Source organism: Cucumis sativus, chromosome 3 (genome assembly GCF_000004075.3).
Source record: "Cucumis sativus cultivar 9930 chromosome 3, Cucumber_9930_V3, whole genome shotgun sequence".
Taxonomy (NCBI): Eukaryota; Viridiplantae; Streptophyta; class Magnoliopsida; order Cucurbitales; family Cucurbitaceae; genus Cucumis; species Cucumis sativus.
Window position 1 is genome coordinate 1,951,472 of NC_026657.2, and position 16,184 is coordinate 1,967,655.

Below are 16,184 nucleotides of genomic sequence, written 5' to 3' on the forward strand. Positions count from 1 at the left end.
AATAGATTATTTTATAGAATAAGAGCACGAAAACACGCGCTCTTGAAAAGCTTCGATGGAGACGAACAAAAACTTGGCGCCAATTGATCCCGCGAATTTCAAATTAAAATCAACTATTTTTTTCTAAGAACGAAGAGGAAAACAATTTCTTCATGAATCAAATGCCGGTTGTGTTTTTAATATTTTGATTAGTAGAGCGGAATCGGAGCCATGGAGAATTCGAGCTTCACCGATTCTCAGGTTTAGTTTTCTTCTGCATACATGTTCGTTCTCTTGTTATCGATTTCCATTTTCTGTTTGGTTCCGGCGAAAATATCAGGAATTACGACTGTACGATCGTCTTTTGCTGGTTTTTTTTTTTTTTTTTGGTATTGATATACTAATTCCGATGCGTTTTTTAATTCGACTTAGCGAATCTGCAGCAGCTTTATGGAGCAATCTTTACCCCAAATTTCTGTTTCTAATTCCTTCATTTGCTTTTTTTTTTTTTTTTTGTAGGTTCCGCATTCTTCGTTCTTGCATTCGCCGTCTTCAGGTTTGTATGCTTGTCCCTTATATATGGACTTGATATCTGTTTGGATGTTGAGAAAATGTAGAAAAGAAAAGTATGGCATAGGGAGATAGTGATCTTAAGTAGCTGCGTTTTTTAGTTAGGTCATAGTTGGACTTCCTTTTATTCGTTTGTTTATTTCCATCAGAGCCGCCTGATATCGGGAACTGGTTCTCGAGCTATGAATACGAATCTCCGGAACTCGATTCAAATGACAATTTTGGAGATTCAGTTTCGAGAGAGAGAGAATTTGAGGTCGGGGAAGATGAGCAGACTGTGGGAGAGTTAAGGGATAATGTCACTAAGATTGAAGAAGAAGAAGCTGCTAAGGAGCTTCCCGGAACTTGGATTCCTTTGAAATGCAATTCGAGGGAAGATCATCGTGAAAGCCAGCTTCTAGGCATGGTATAGAAACTACTATTCCTTTCAACATTCTTTTTCCCTTCAATTACTTATGAAATAAGTATTTTTTTAAGAATTTGGTGGCTAGTGTTAATGGATGATTTAACATGTTATTAGAGTAGGAGGTGTAGGTCATATGTTCGAACTTCTGGAACGATTTAATCCCTCAACAAATGCTTGAACTGAAGGCACTTTTCATGTTGGATTATTTCTTCAAGAATGATGAAATTCTAACAGAGAACTTGATTGTTAATTAGCCAAAGTTTAAACATCTTAATTGGGCATATATATAGTTTAAGGGATCAATTAATGCAGAGACTTAAGACTTTGTTGGATTTTGATTTTCTGTTTTGTTTATTGTTCGTTCTAAAAGATAAGGTTACTCGCAAGTTGCAAATAATTTGTGCTCTGTTTTCTTCCTTTTTACTCATGAAATCTCCATTAAAAATTAAGAGACAAACAAGTTCTTCCTGTTTTTTTTTTTTTTTTTTTCTTTTAATTCTTTAAAGAAAGCATGATTGGCAATTAGAGTTATTTATTGTAAAACTATTAGTAAATAAGTGCAATTCTCAAACTAGAAAACTAAAAACAAAGTTGTTATTCTTGTTGTTGAATTAACAACAAAATTTTCTAGATTTAATTTTTTATGTTATATGAACTATAGGCATGCAGGTGTAGTGAAAGCTCAAAATTGTTAACTTCTAACAGTCTTTTTTTTTTTTTTTTTTTTTTTTTTTGTATTTTTATGTTAGAATCAAGATTCTTGGTGCTCCCAGTCGCTTCTGTCAGGTTTGTATCATTCACTCTGGGATTCAATTGGCCAATAAAAATCAGTATTCTATCCTTTTCATCTAGTTTATTTGCCATTGAGTTATATGATTTGAACTTGTTACAACACAAGGACAATTACAGAATTTTTCTTTCCTTTTTTCATCAGAGCCTCCTGATATTGGGAACTGGTTTTCTAGTTATGTCTATGAATCCCCTACATTGAATCCAAGCCAGGAATTTGGATATTGTGAGAGTAAGAAAACAGGGTTGGGCCATGAAATAGAAGAGACTTTGGATAATGGAGGTGAAGGAGTACAGCTGAACCTGTTCGAAATATCCAATGGCGATTCCACGGGCAACAGACAGGATAATCAGCCCCCAAGCAAGGTACATAAAATACTTACAAACAGCACTTTATATGATGTGTAAACAAAGATCTTCTACTTTGGACTTCAAAACCCTTCCCCTTAAGCCCAGCTTAGACGGTGAGGACTCGTAGAGGTTTAGAAAAGTTCTTCAGAATCCTAAGTTTGATGCTTCATGTAAGAAGTTTAGTATAAGAGTACGAAAATCTCTCTCCTAGGTACAAATCACTTGCCTAATATGTGGGGAGAATACTTATATTTATTGGCAAGAGATCCCTGGCCAAAGTAGGATACGTTTAGACATCTAACCATGCCTAAAATCAAATTCATTGGAACCGAGGAACTATTATTTCATGTTAAAACATTTTTAGAGCCTTTTTAGATATTCATAGATACTCTTCAAGATATTACAAGAAAAAAAAAAAGTAAAATTGTCATTAAACCCTAAACCCTAAACGGCTAAAAGTCTATAATTCAACTAGCACGTATGATCAACATGGACAGTTAAGACTAACGTTTCTAGAAATGAAACATGTTTTCAATTTTTTAAAATGTTTTTTAGAACTTCATTTTGTTTTTGAAACATTGGTTTAAAATTAATATAAAAAAACTTACAGGTGAAAGTAGTGTTTATAACCTTAATTTTTAGAGACCAGAAAACATAAATGACTTCGGTAATAACTATTTCATTTTTTGTTTTTGTTTTTAAAATTTAAATCTATTTTATCTCCATGTCTTACAATGACTTACATATTTCTTAAAAAATTTCAAAATCAAAAACAATTTTTTGAAAGATACCTATTTTAATTTTCAAAATTAACCTTTTATTTTAAATTATTGGAATAAGGTAAAAAATAAAGGAATAAAGTTGCAAGTATTGTTTATAGACTTAATTTTAGAAAACAAAAACAAAATAAAAGGGTTATCAACTAGCTAGGTAAAAGGCTTATATTAAGTTTTAACACCAACTTGGTAATTGAATTGATAATTTATCTCAATTAAGCTAAAGATCATCCCCACGTCAAAATTTAATCAATGTCACAAGTATAGAGTTGCATGACCCTTCTCCAAGTATTTTCTTACAAGTCATTTCCATTTTCTATTAGTTTGAGAGAAACTCAACTGTTCGTAGGAATTAAAAGTCTTTTACCCTGTTCTCAGCAGAATTTGTTTTCTGAAAGAACTTCCGAGCAAGACCCGAAAGAGAAAACTATGGGAACCAACGACATCAGTCCAACCAAAGAAGTTCCAATCTCAAACCTAACTACTGAAGATCTTCAATGTAAGTTCCAAGAAAGAGTTTTGCAAGAGAATGGTCTTGTGCCACTGCATAAAAATAGAAGTTCAAATGATGGTAATAGCAAGCCTCCAACTCATACAAATTTGATCCATAAGATCGATCCGATCCTGGAAAATTCTGAAACTAAAAGTGAGGTCCAACCACAACTTAAGGGCTCAAACCATATGCCTTGTGTTTTTCCCAATGTAAGGGAACCAAATGATCTAAGCCACAACAAAGAAAACAAAGAGAGAGGAGTTTCAAATGTTGGTTTTATTACTGCAAACAAGCGTGGGTTTTCTGAAGCAACATGCAAGAAATCAGTGGAAATGCAAGAGAACTACAATAATAAAGAGGCAGGAAGAGCTTTTGCTTGTTTAAGAAGAAAGGGACTGTCAGACAAAACCAATACTGAGCACTCTAATATCATAGAGGTAATTGGGAAGTGGAGTTGTCCTCAGAAGAGTAAGCCAAATCTCGGACCGCCATTGAAGCAGCTTCGACTTGAAAGATGGGTTTGCAGAAAATAGAACTTCCAAAACGATTATGGTATGCGAATCTTCTCCTTTTACAAATCTTCCCATTGTGTTAGGCCGTTAGCTTCTCCACTGTATATTCTTTTTGTTGTAAGGTATAAGTAGACAATCAACCATTGACAAGAAAGTGATGGAGGTTCTTGCAAAAAAGTTTTGCCATTTCCCTTCTTTCCACAGATGATATAATATTAAAAAAATTTCAATTCAATCATATTTTTGTTTGATGTTTTCAAATATCGTAAAATAAACTAAAATATTCATAAACATAACAAAATTATAATTTTTAATAGTGATAGGTCTATGATGACTAATATCTATAGTGCAGTAGATCCATTACCAGTTTATTGCAGTATATTAGTGATAGACTGTGATAGTTTGTTATATTTATAAATATATATATTTTTTCTTACTATTTGTGGAATATTTAGAAGAATCGAATCTCTAATCTTGAGCCAATACGACCATAGTTTAATTGATGTACTATTAATTTATTCTAGGTTTAGATTTTTAAAAGAACAAATAAAAAAATCTCCCAACCTCTGTGGTATATATCAATTGTTGAATTGGTAATCTAAGTACGCCAAACATTTTAGAAAATGATATCTCTAAGAATCCAAAATAATTTTAAATTTCATTTAACAAAACAAAAACAAAATATTTTGAAGAAATTTTGAGAAGTAGCACACTTTTAGTTTTACATTTCAAAAGTAGTACACTTTAAAAAAAAATGTAATTTTGTTTTTCAGTCAATTACGACTGATCTCAACATCCAGACTTTTTACAAATTTCAAGAAACAATTTTGGCCTAATTTTAGAAATTTCAAGATCAGCACTAAAATGGTGTGTTTTTGTTTTTAAATTTTAGAATAAAAGGTATTCTCAAATGACCAAAACATCTTGAGAGCTCGAACGTTTGATATTCTCACGAAACCCTAAACCATGTACTCATTTATGTTACATGGTTTTGAAATTTGAGGCATATGAAAAAATTTGTGGTTGAACAATTCCATATTTTAGAACTGGATTTTAGTTAAAAAAAAGTTCTCTGAATGATCACACATGTCATTTCTTCACTCATGATAGTGGTCGACCTTGACACTACAAGATCACAACTACGACTCGTGACCAGTAAATAAGCCTGAAGAAGTGCTATAAATTGGAAAGTCGTTGATTGTGCAGTTTTTTGTTTTAAATTTGTTGAGTATATTGTAGGCAATTTTCTTTCCGACTGTTAAGAATAATATAATTATTTAGACAGTAGTCCGTAGCTCAATAAATAATTCTGCACGTTAACAATATTATTTGTAATTAACACTTAGCAATAAATATCTTGTATTTAATTCTTATAATTTTTCTAATAAAATGTCTTTTAATTAATTCGTTGAAATAAATGTCTGGCAATTAATTATCTAAAAAAACAAAATTACACGTTTTTTTGAAGGGGCATTTTAAAAATTAGTGGTACTTTTTTTAAATTGTGGTACTTTTCAAAGGTAAAACTAAAAGTGCTACTTTTCAAAATTTCCAAATCTTTTGATCTAATCCAATTCACTCACGTTTTTCTATTCCTTCTTCTTTCCCTCTGCTTTGCCATCTTCCTCGTACTACCAACCAATGGGAGCTTTCAAAATCCGAAGCAGAAATCTCATCAACCTCCCAATTGAACTCCTTCATTCATCTCAGAACCTTCCCATTCCGGCCAAAAACCTCCGTCAGACTGTTCCCAGCTCCACCCCTTCCGATGCCTTCAATTTGTTCTCACATCCATGGCGATACACTCATTGCAGAACTCTCATTTTGGACTCACTTTCCACTAAGCCTGTCCGGCTTCACCGACTTTCAGACTCTGATTCTGGTAATTTCTGAGCTGAATATGTAAAATATTTTCTTTAATTTTGTTTTAATATTATAAGCTCAATGGTTAGGTCCCCATTTTGTTAATTTATGGTTTGTGATTAATGTTTAAGGCTTCATTTTGCCTTCAGAACTGATAATTCGCTATTGTTGTTTCACTGGCTACTTTCTTGATGATTTGATTGTCTGCAGAGAAGGGAAAGTGGAGACCAAAACTTTTTTTTAAACAGTAAAATTAGAGTGTTTGATAACTTCATGTCACTTTTGAAATAGTAAAAAATGGTTCAAAATTATTTTTTTAAGAAACTATTTAAAGTTGATAATTCGAAATGTGATTGATGGAAGATGACTTTGTAATTTTTCTTTTGGAAAAACAAGGAATCACTTTATGGTAATTGACATTTATAAAAGTGATTTTATTTTTAGATGTAGCGCAACCAAACATACTTACTCCTAGTATTTTTCATACATTGGGACCTCTTATAAATGAATAAAAAAAAGTCAAAATGTAATGTAACTAAACACCCAAGAATTTTCACAAGAACTATTTACTTACTCCTAGTATTTTTCATACATTGAGAACTTCCATAGTGTGACATGCACTTTCTGACAAAGTGTTCTGAGAATTTGTTAGTTCATGAATGAAGAGTACATAACCAACTACGGCTTGTTTTCTATTCTTTTTGTTCTTTTGTCCTTTTGGTTCTTGGGTCCTGTCCGATATTCTTTATGCTTGTCCTTGGATGGCTCAGACTTCCGATGGGTTCCCTTTTTCTTTATTTGTAATGTTATCTATGATCATTTCTTTTCAAGTTTCTGGGGTGTTCTTGGGCTGCTTCAGTTTTGTTTGAATGGTGATCAACTTTGGTTTATCAAACAGGAATTGTCGAGATACATTTAGACAGGCCTGAGGCGAAAAACGCTATTAGCAAGGATATGCTGAGGGGATTGCGTCATGCATTTGAATCCGTTGATAGTGATCCATCCGTCAATGTTATGATGATCCGCAGCTCTGTCCCAAAGGTGTTCTGTGCAGGTGCCGATTTGAAGGTATTCTTGTTAACTCTGCTGGTTTACATTGGAGCATTTTGGTAGAATCTCAGATAATTTGGCTCTCACAGTATGGCATGGTGTTTAACTTCCCTCAATTCATCCTTTAAGTGCAGGAACGTAAGAAGATGGCAGCATCAGAAGTTCACTCCTTTGTCACCTCACTGCGGTCTGCATTCACATTTTTAGAGGTAGTTCATTATAATCTACCTACCTACCTACTTTCTTTTACATTCTTTGATTTATATAAAGAATATTTAAACAAGGATATCTTGTCAAGGATGTAATGCAGCAGTTGATATGCACATGAGTTATCATTGATATTCTAACCGTGTTCTTTTGTTGCTAATGCTAGTAAGCTTAGTCGTCACCTAGGGTGTATGTTTTCATTCTTCAGTGGTTTGAGATTCATTTGATTCGTACTGATTCCATAAATAAAAATAGGCATTATACTTGATTTTTCAATGAACTTCAAATGGAACTTTAGGGTTTTATATACTAGTAAATGAGTGGTGAAACCTCAATTTGCTCTCAGGTTTAACCACTATGGTTTGGCCTTGTGGACAATAAGGGGTATATGTTAGTAATAAAAGGCTTAAAGGAATTCAAGCCATGGTGGCCACCTCTCACATGTTTATGCAGCTCTATGTTTCATTTATTTTTTACCTGATTAACTTAATAATTCGTCATCGTTAAGAATCCAATACTTCTCTTTCTTGAACAACTCTAGTTTTGTTTTTCACCATCTTTGAAATATTTTCACTTCGATTTTTCAGGTCCACTAGTCTCTGTCTGCTGATGTAATCTAAATTCTATTTTATTCAGGCACTTCCTATTCCTACTATTTCAGTTATTGAAGGAGCAGCATTGGGTGGTGGACTTGAAATGGCTCTTGCATGTGATCTTCGGATATGTGGTAAATAATTTATTCAATTATTTTATAGTTAAGTTTTTTACCAGACCTTCTTGCTGTATTCGCTGGCTTTATTCATGGTAGCTCACATGGTTGGCCATGATCCAGGGGAAGATGCCAAACTCAGTTTGCCAGAAACCGGACTCGCTATAATTCCTGGGTATGTAGTAAATTCTTTTTTATATATGATAGCTCACTTGAGACTAGTAGAAGGAAGCCTGCATGCAAACTGATGTTGGATAGTTCTATTACTTAGTATTAACATTAAACTATTGATGGTGGAAGGAAGCTGAATGACACTCTTCTCAAGAATATTTTTCGAATCCTCTTCCCCTTTTCTATTGATATTACCATGATGGTTTTCCAGTATGCACAAGCAGATTATAGCTTCTAATTGTGTTTTTTCACAGGGCAGGTGGGACTGCAAGGCTTCCTAGGCTGGTCGGCAAATCAATAGCAAAGGAACTTATATTCACTGGTCGTAAGGTCAGTGGTAGAGATGCTCTATCTATAGGTATGGACGCCATTAAAAAAAAAAAATCTTCAATTCAATGTCTTATTGATCTAAGGAGAAGACAATAAAATTTCTTGCTTTAGGTCTTGTCAATTACTGCGTCTCTGCTGGGGAAGCTTATACAAAGGCACTGGAAATTGCCCAAGAGATAAATGAGAAGGTAATTAAAACATCTAATATAATTATCTTTCTGGGTATCATGCCACAATTTGATGAAAATTATGATTTGATTGATATGATACCACTAATTCTAGGACGACCATCTGATGGATAAAGAGATCAACGTTGTATCCTATTCATTGTTTCAGACATCGTGGAGTTTTTTTTTTAAGTGAATCATATTTTGCACCTTAAGTTCCATCCTTCAACTGAGAAGTGTTATAGAACGATTCTTAAACCCACTAACTAAACACTATCATTTTTAGTTTAATCTGTGAAGTGACATCTACACTAACACTTTTCAATAAGAGAACTGTGTTCAAATGGGGAAATAATTTAATCTCCTCCAAATTTGTTACCATCGCTAGTGAAATAGTGAATGGTTGATCAATTTGAATCATTTCTTAAATTTCAAGCGTTATAATGTAACTATACATCAAAATGAACCATTTTTAGTAATTATGTAGATAGAAATATAGGCTTCTAACTTCTTGTTTTCTGAACTGTCAGTTTCTGTTTACGTGTTGATATTAGTATATACCTTGGCTCACGAGTTAGCCAAAAGGGTTTTTTCTGGCATTTCTTTTACTTGGATGTTTAATTTTCCTGATTGGTTATTCTATCATTGTAGTCATGATGTAAGAAACTTTATCCAGCTACAGCGAGTTGGTAGTGGTAATTTTATTTTTATTGCTTTTAATAATAATGATAAAAAGGAAAAAGAGTAGAAATATATTCTTCCTTAACTCTGTCATGTTGTGCATACCGCCAACAATCTAATGCCCAAGTAATTGTTGAGTATTGTAACAGGGTCCACTAGCAATAAGGATGGCAAAGAAGGCGATCAACGAGGGGCTCGAGGGAGACCTGGAGTCAGCTATGGAAATAGAAGATGAGTGTTACACAGAACTCTTGGACACGAAAGACCGGTTGGAAGGATTGGCAGCATTTGCCGAGAAGCGAAAGCCAAGGTATAGAGGAGAATAGATTGATAACCACTTGCTTATTTTCACAATACAATGTGGTTACCTCTAATCTTCATTTTAACTTTCTGAAGTATAAGAATAAATGCAAGGTTTGCATTAAGCATAGTTACCTAAAATGAAAACTGTACCAAATTCAGCTTATTTGATCAGTGATGCTATAATAAAGCAGCCTTGAATGCCTTAGTGTTTGCACTCATTGATCTCTGTCCTGAAATTTAGGATTGCTCTTTGTTACTTTTAGTTTGCCAGTTGGGTGATTAGGAGTGTAAAAATGGTTAGGGTTGTCATTAACCAAACAACTTGATTGAGTTGTGAATGATGTGAATGATGTGAATGTAACCTTTTATTATTCAAGTAACTATGGTATTACATTTTCATTGTTATTTTCACATTTTGTACCATTTCACTATAAGAAGTAAGATATTGAAAGAGCTACCAAATTATAGGGATGTTTTGGACCAAATTTTGTATCTACTTTTCTTTTCTTTTTCTGAGAAGTCACTCAGTCTCATAAACATTAAATTACACAAATTGTTAGTTCATGTTATTGCTTTTTCATATTACTAATTTATTATCAATTGAAGCCTAAAATCTTTCTACATTATTGAAATAATTTTAAAACTACCCCAAATAAAATGGTCTATATTATCAAATATTTATGCAGCATAAAAATGGGTTACGAGGGGAGAATCTTGATGTCTATCCTCAAATCACATCCCTTTATTTTGTACTTCTTTTGTGGGGTCATTTGGATAAGTAGGGTAATTTTAAAAAGAAATTGGAAAAGTTTGAAAACAAATTAAAAATGTAGGGTAGTTTTTTTTAATAATTTTCTTTAATTTCTTATGAATTTTTTTTGCCTTTTTTTTTCCTATTCTTTCAATTTAGTCTCTAGATTTTACAATTTTACCATTTTGTTCCAATCTAGTCTATAGATTTGAAGCTTCAAGATTTACACTCTTAATTTTATTTTTCTTTCACTAAAAGCTTACTTTAGTCTTTGCATGGATCTCAATTAATTAATATAAAATAAATATGAAATGAAAATTTTATTCTCTTTATCTTTTTGTCCTTAGATCTTTTCAACCATTTTTATTTTGTCCTCACATCCTCTTATATTTTGGGTACATTTTCTATATTTTTTCTATGGATCCTCTAAGTTCTTTTTTCTTTATTTTTCATCAATAAATGACTATTAAAGTGGAATCTATAATCATACACCCTTTTTAACAAAAACTAAACGTCTTATCTTTCAAAACACGTTCTTAATGGCTCGTTTCATTTTACTCCCTCTAATATTTTAATTTGGGAATAACTATATCTTACTTCATTTACAATTTAAAATCAGCAAAAAAATTATATTCTTTAAATCATTTATATTTCACTCAAGGTAATTTTATCTTATATATATACTCTTACCGATTATCTCTTTCATTACTTTTAAAGTTTTAAAAATTTCATGACGTATATTTTGTCTATTTAAATTTAACTTAAATAATATTGGTTAAAGAATTTAGGCTCTAAAGTGTTTTTCCCACTTGGGCTCTTGGGCTTGGGCTTTCTTTCTATGTTTTTTAGTGGGCTAGATTTCAGGCCTGTTAAGCGGAAAACCCGATACAAAACCTATATATATAGAGATGGAGTCGAATCGGCATAACGGTTGCGTCGTTTCGAAGCAAGGAATTGATTCCGATCTTAAAGCCCTAAAAATCTATCATTGGATTAAGTGCTGTGTTAGCATATTCCATTTCTGTAATCGAAGTGTAATTGAAGAAGCTCAGAAGACGACAATGGCTGCTGCTATTCACGAAACCTCTTCTTCAGCTCATAAGCGATGGCTTCCACTTGAAGCTAACCCTGATGTTATGAACCAGGTATTATCATTTTGTTCTATTTTGGCTTCTTGCTTTGAGCTCTTGTTAGTGGAAAGAGAATCCGGTGTGTGGGAATTGATGAAAAGTCTTGTTTTCTATCTTGCTTGGGAAGTTTTCTTTAATGGGTTATAGTTTCTTTCAGTGTCTGTTTGTTCATTTCTGTTTATCGGTTGTGGAATTATGAAGAAGCTTTCTGGTCTTTTCACTCTTTTTTTTTTTTTTTACTGGCATTGCTGTTCTCTTTTTGGAATTTAAACATTGCCATTTGCTGTTTTGTGTGAGCGGGCTGCATGTTGATGAAATGAGAGAAATATGAAAGAATATATAGATTTTTCTTTTGGGGTCAATTTCGTTATGAATTTTAATTAATGGTGGGCTTTTTCGTAGTTTATTTTGATAAAGATGGAATGCCCGTGCTATTAGAATCAGGGGTACTTTTGAATCGATCCTTTTCTTTCCATTCCCTTCAAACAATGTTTTGTTTCTTGGTTGTGGAATTATGTAGAAGCTTTCTGGTTGTTTTCTTCTTTCTTGTTTTTATTGGCAATATTATTCTCTTTCTGGAAATGGAACAGTGGGAATCGCTGCTTTGTCCGCGAGCAGTATGTTGTTGAAGTGAGAACGAAATATGGAAGAAGACACAGAGCAAGTTTGTTCATCAGTTGTTTTTATCGTTTGTCAATTTGGTGTGGTCCTTGGGATATGAATGTGTTATTTTTGACTAATTGGGATTTCTTTTCTTGGTTTTTCTTGATTGGGAAATGGTGTGCCCATGTAATTGGCATGAGGGCTACTTTTGAAGTTATCGTTTTCTTTTCCTTTCGTTCAAATAATCTTTTCTTACCAATATATATATTTATATGAAACCTATTGCTGCATGTTTTTTGAAGATGATTGCATTTTCAAGTTGCCTTTCTTCGTTTATCTGGCTGTCGTTTTTTTTTTTTTTTTGGTTGCAAGAATTTCCACATTTCATCTATGGTTGACAAACTTCTTTTTTGTTATTGCGAAGTTCCTTTGGGGTCTCGGTCTTCCTGAAGATGAAGCAGAGTGCGGTGATGTTTATGGCTTGGATGATGAGCTCTTGGACATGGTGCCTAAGCCTGTTCTGGCGGTTTTGTTTCTTTATCCCATAACCGAAAAGGTTTTCTTACAGATAAAGTTCATTTTAATGATCTTTATGGATTTGAAGAATTCCTTTGAAAAGTTCTCCATTTTCTAAATGTTTTAATATTTTCAGAGCGAAGAAGAGAGACGACAACAGGAAAAGGAAGCAAAGAAGGTGAGCAAGTGTATTAAGTCCTCTTTATATTATGTCATACCACTTGGCTGAACCATGTAGATACGTTTTTCCTAAATTATGATGTTACCTGATGTTTGTCTATTGAATCAAAGGTTATCTGTCATAAATTGTTTTAAATAAAAAATAATGTTTTTAGAAATGGTGAGAGGTGCGAGAAAATAGAAAGATTGTCATTAATATTGACAAAAACAAAATGCCCATTTGGTTACATAATCGAGTATGAACAGTCCACTTTTGGTGCATGTTGTTCTGTCTTTTTACACTTTCTAATACTATATTTAAAATGTTTTATATATCTGTAAGCCTTATCTAATAAGGCTCTCTCCTTTCTGTTGTGACTCTAGGATTACAGCAATCAAGTATACTTTATGAAACAAACAGTTGGCAATGCCTGTGGAACTATTGGACTGCTTCATGCTATTGGGAACGTTACTTCGGAAATTAAGCTTTGTAAGTACTGAGTGATGCTAGCCAATTTAACGAGGGGAAACATATTTCTTCGTTGTTGTGAATATGCACAGTTAGCCTGAGGCTTTTCCTATATCTGTTATTTTACTTGCACTTATAGAGTAGAGTAGAGAATTGAGGACTGAAGAAAGTTATGTATCACTGAAAATAAGCAGAACACGAATTGAAAGTGAAACTTAGAGTTATCTGTTGGGTCATTCATATGTTTAATTTGGTATTCTTGTCCTTATCCAACTTCTGTCCTGTGGCTGGTCACAATCCAATGTACAGTACTTATGTTGGTGAAGTTTCATCAATGTATCTACTCTCCTACTTGTTTTGGTATATCCTGACTGATTACTTAAGTGCTGTTATGATATTTCTTTAAGTTCTGGCACACTCATTTTTAACTTGCGTTCCTTTTCTCTTTTATCTTTTACAGCGGAGGGATCATTCTTGGATAGGTTCTTCAAGTCTACCAAAAGCATGGATCCGATCGAGGTTCTATTTACAATAACATGCTTCTCTCCCACTCCCCTCCTCCCTCTCCACCCCACCGGCAACCAAAAGTATTATAGAAAAGGACAAACATAACTACAAACACAAGAAAGATAATATTATATTTCTCTATCCTTTCCCTTGTTGAGATGGTTTTGCTTCTAATAGTTGTATGTTGTTCACTTTGGTAGCGTGCGGCATTTCTTGAGAAAGACGATGAAATGGAAGTTGCACATTCAGTAGCAGCAACTGCTGGAGATACGACAGTAAGACTCTTTTTAAGTTTAACTGCATTATGATGGAGAATGATAGTAGAAGAGTTTTTCTTGTTCCCTTTAAGTATATTAAGAATAGAAAGATATAGCCTAATGCTTTTGCTTCTTTTCCTTTTTCAAATAGCTATTAATTTAATTGGAAACAGGGAAAATGGACATAATTTTTAGAAGTTCAAGATCTAATAACACATGGATTGGTTGTGTATAGTGGACATAAGGTTTGAAGCTTTGGACAAAGTTTTAAAATTGAGGTACATAATATATGTTGATGCATAGTTATTTCCGGATCAAGTCATGGATTTTCCATGCTTTCAACTTCATGCCTTCTAATTTAGAGAATTAAGATTTGAAAAATACAGCATATTTAGACTCCTTATTGGTTAAGGTGAATGATGTCTCGTCTGGCAGATATCTATCTGATAATAAGTGATCCCATGAACTTTAAATTAATTCACTGGAGCGAATGCTCTTTATTTTCCCCATATTTTCAAGTGTGTTAATGCAATTTCCATTTCTGGCTCATCTTTCCTTGCACTTGTTATTGGCAGGCTCCGGAGAAAGTCGATACTCACTTTATCTGCTTCTCATGTGTGGATGGTACACACTTGTTGAACTTCTCTTATAGGGAAACAAATTGCTTCTTTATCATGTTTACTTTGAATTCAGTGATCAGATTTCCTCAGAGGTCATCTAATCTTTACAATATCCTAATTGATGGTTTAAATAGGGAAACTTTATGAGCTCGACGGGAGAAAGACGGAACCTATATCACATGGTCCATCATCACCCAACAGTTTATTACAGGTATGATTGCTCTGAAAGATCATCCGTGTCTGTTTTAGCCATTAGTCCAAAACTACTTCATAAATGAATCTACAGATCAACATATTACCCCACTTCTCTTCCATTTAATGAAATACTTGATGAAACCCACAGGATGCAGCTCGAGTCATAAAAGACATGATCTCGGATAACCCCGAGTCGCTGAACTTCAATGTCATTGCCATCTCAAAGAGGACTGGGCCGGAAGGAAGCATCTGAAGGCGACCAAGGTTCAATCTGATTTAGTTTTACATCAATGACCTAGTCCTATTACCTAGTTTTCGGCATGTGTAGATGCATGTATGAGGAATCCGTTAGCTTGTTACGACACAAATCTGTTTTTGTTGTAGTTGAACAAAGTGTTTAGTAGTACCTTAGATCAGACTTTCTTTTGTGGTTTAAAAATTTGCTCTGATGATACAATAGAAAAAGTTGTTCATTGCTTTTGTTGTTCAGGATGGAAAGTTGACAATCGTTCAAGGTGATATTTGATTGATTAAATTATAATCATAATCGAATAAAAAACCACTTTTAAAAAAATGTTATAAAAATTGATGAAAATAAATAAAGACTCAAATTCCCTAAACATAGTTTTTTTTTTAAAAAAAGTGTGAAAGTGGAAGTTGAGAAGTCGAAGCATGTGGGGTCTCAAGGAATGCTTTTCCCTTTTGAATCCAAATCTTGGAAGGAATTTACCTACAAAATGGAATATTAAACCCTTCTAGAAGCATTTATCTTTATCTAATAATTTACTTTCATTTTAATTATTTTATGCCATAAAAGTTTTCAATGCTTTTGGATGGAGGGTTTAATTGGCTGTGGGAGTTTTTTCAATTACACTCATGTTTCATTACAATTCACATTTTTTTTAGTTATGTAGGGGCATTTAAGACAATGATATGACTATTTCTTTGTTCAAAATCTTCCGTTTTGGAATTTTGTCAATTTAAAAATATTTTAGTCATTTATCCAAAGAGGACCTTGTATTTTGCCATTATTCTTGTCAGCTTAAGAGCTAATAGGTCCAAGCCCGTCGAGGCAATGGGCTAGGTCCAAGCCCGTCGAGGCAATGGGCCCTAGCCCACTTAAAATCCATGAAAAAATATCTATAAATAGAGACTTCATTCATTTAGGAGATCTTTAGTTGAAAGAAGAATTAAAACTCAAAGAATTGAAGTTTTAAACTTTTAAAAGTTTTTCAAATGTGCAAGTTTTTATCAACTTCGAGATCATTATCTTCTGAAAAATCGAAAACTTAGAGTATCAAACTTTCCTTGAATTCCAAAAGATTGAGTCTAAAATAGATTTACAACTATAACTTCCTGAAAACCGAAGATAAAAAAGTTCTATGTCTTAATTTATATTTGAGAAAATGCATAAATGAGTAAATATTAGAGATTGTATCCACAACACCATATAAATTAATATATAAAGTTTAATTCCATAAATTACATTTCTATAGAAATCTCGTGTGAACAATTTTTACTCAAATTGACACTTTGACTTGAAATATATATATTAAAAAATATGCCAAAATTTGCAAAAGTTTCAATATTAATTTTATTTTAGACAAAGAAGTTTCACGT

At 33.1% G+C, this 16,184-nt stretch overlaps 3 protein-coding genes across 5 annotated transcripts; all 3 read left to right on the forward strand.

Moving 5' to 3' along the window:
* The first annotated feature begins 59 nt into the window (after positions 1-59).
* LOC101212491 lies at positions 60-4,114 on the forward strand. Of its 2 annotated transcripts, none has more exons than XM_004147212.3 (6): positions 60-240; positions 499-535; positions 699-955; positions 1,705-1,741; positions 1,890-2,110; positions 3,250-4,114. In XM_004147212.3, the coding sequence occupies exons 1-6, from the start codon at positions 211-213 to the stop codon at positions 3,895-3,897; spliced, it is 1,230 nt and encodes a 409-aa protein (XP_004147260.1). In that variant the 5' UTR covers positions 60-210; the 3' UTR covers positions 3,898-4,114. The 2 variants fall into 2 exon arrangements, with proteins under 2 accessions (XP_004147260.1, XP_011650381.1); XM_011652079.2 differs by having other exon boundaries at positions 62-240; positions 3,253-4,114.
* Positions 4,115-5,448: 1,334 nt separating this feature from the next.
* Positions 5,449-9,768, forward strand: LOC101203900 (probable enoyl-CoA hydratase 2, mitochondrial). Its single transcript, XM_031883626.1, has 8 exons — positions 5,449-5,758; positions 6,638-6,807; positions 6,924-6,998; positions 7,633-7,723; positions 7,829-7,880; positions 8,131-8,234; positions 8,318-8,394; positions 9,204-9,768. Exons 1-8 carry the CDS (start codon positions 5,518-5,520, stop codon positions 9,378-9,380), a joined length of 987 nt encoding a protein of 328 aa, XP_031739486.1. The 5' UTR covers positions 5,449-5,517; the 3' UTR covers positions 9,381-9,768.
* A 1,243-nt stretch (positions 9,769-11,011) lies between these two features.
* LOC101203414 (ubiquitin carboxyl-terminal hydrolase 3) lies at positions 11,012-15,083 on the forward strand. 2 transcript variants are annotated; one of them, XM_011652081.2, is made up of 9 exons: positions 11,012-11,253; positions 12,266-12,397; positions 12,494-12,535; positions 12,901-13,006; positions 13,446-13,504; positions 13,693-13,767; positions 14,325-14,373; positions 14,504-14,580; positions 14,713-15,083. In XM_011652081.2, the coding sequence occupies exons 1-9, from the start codon at positions 11,017-11,019 to the stop codon at positions 14,815-14,817; spliced, it is 882 nt and encodes a 293-aa protein (XP_011650383.2). In that variant the 5' UTR covers positions 11,012-11,016; the 3' UTR covers positions 14,818-15,083. The 2 variants fall into 2 exon arrangements, with proteins under 2 accessions (XP_011650383.2, XP_031737555.1); XM_031881695.1 differs by lacking the exon at positions 11,012-11,253 and adding an exon at positions 11,473-11,684.
* The last annotated feature ends 1,101 nt before the right edge of the window (positions 15,084-16,184 follow it).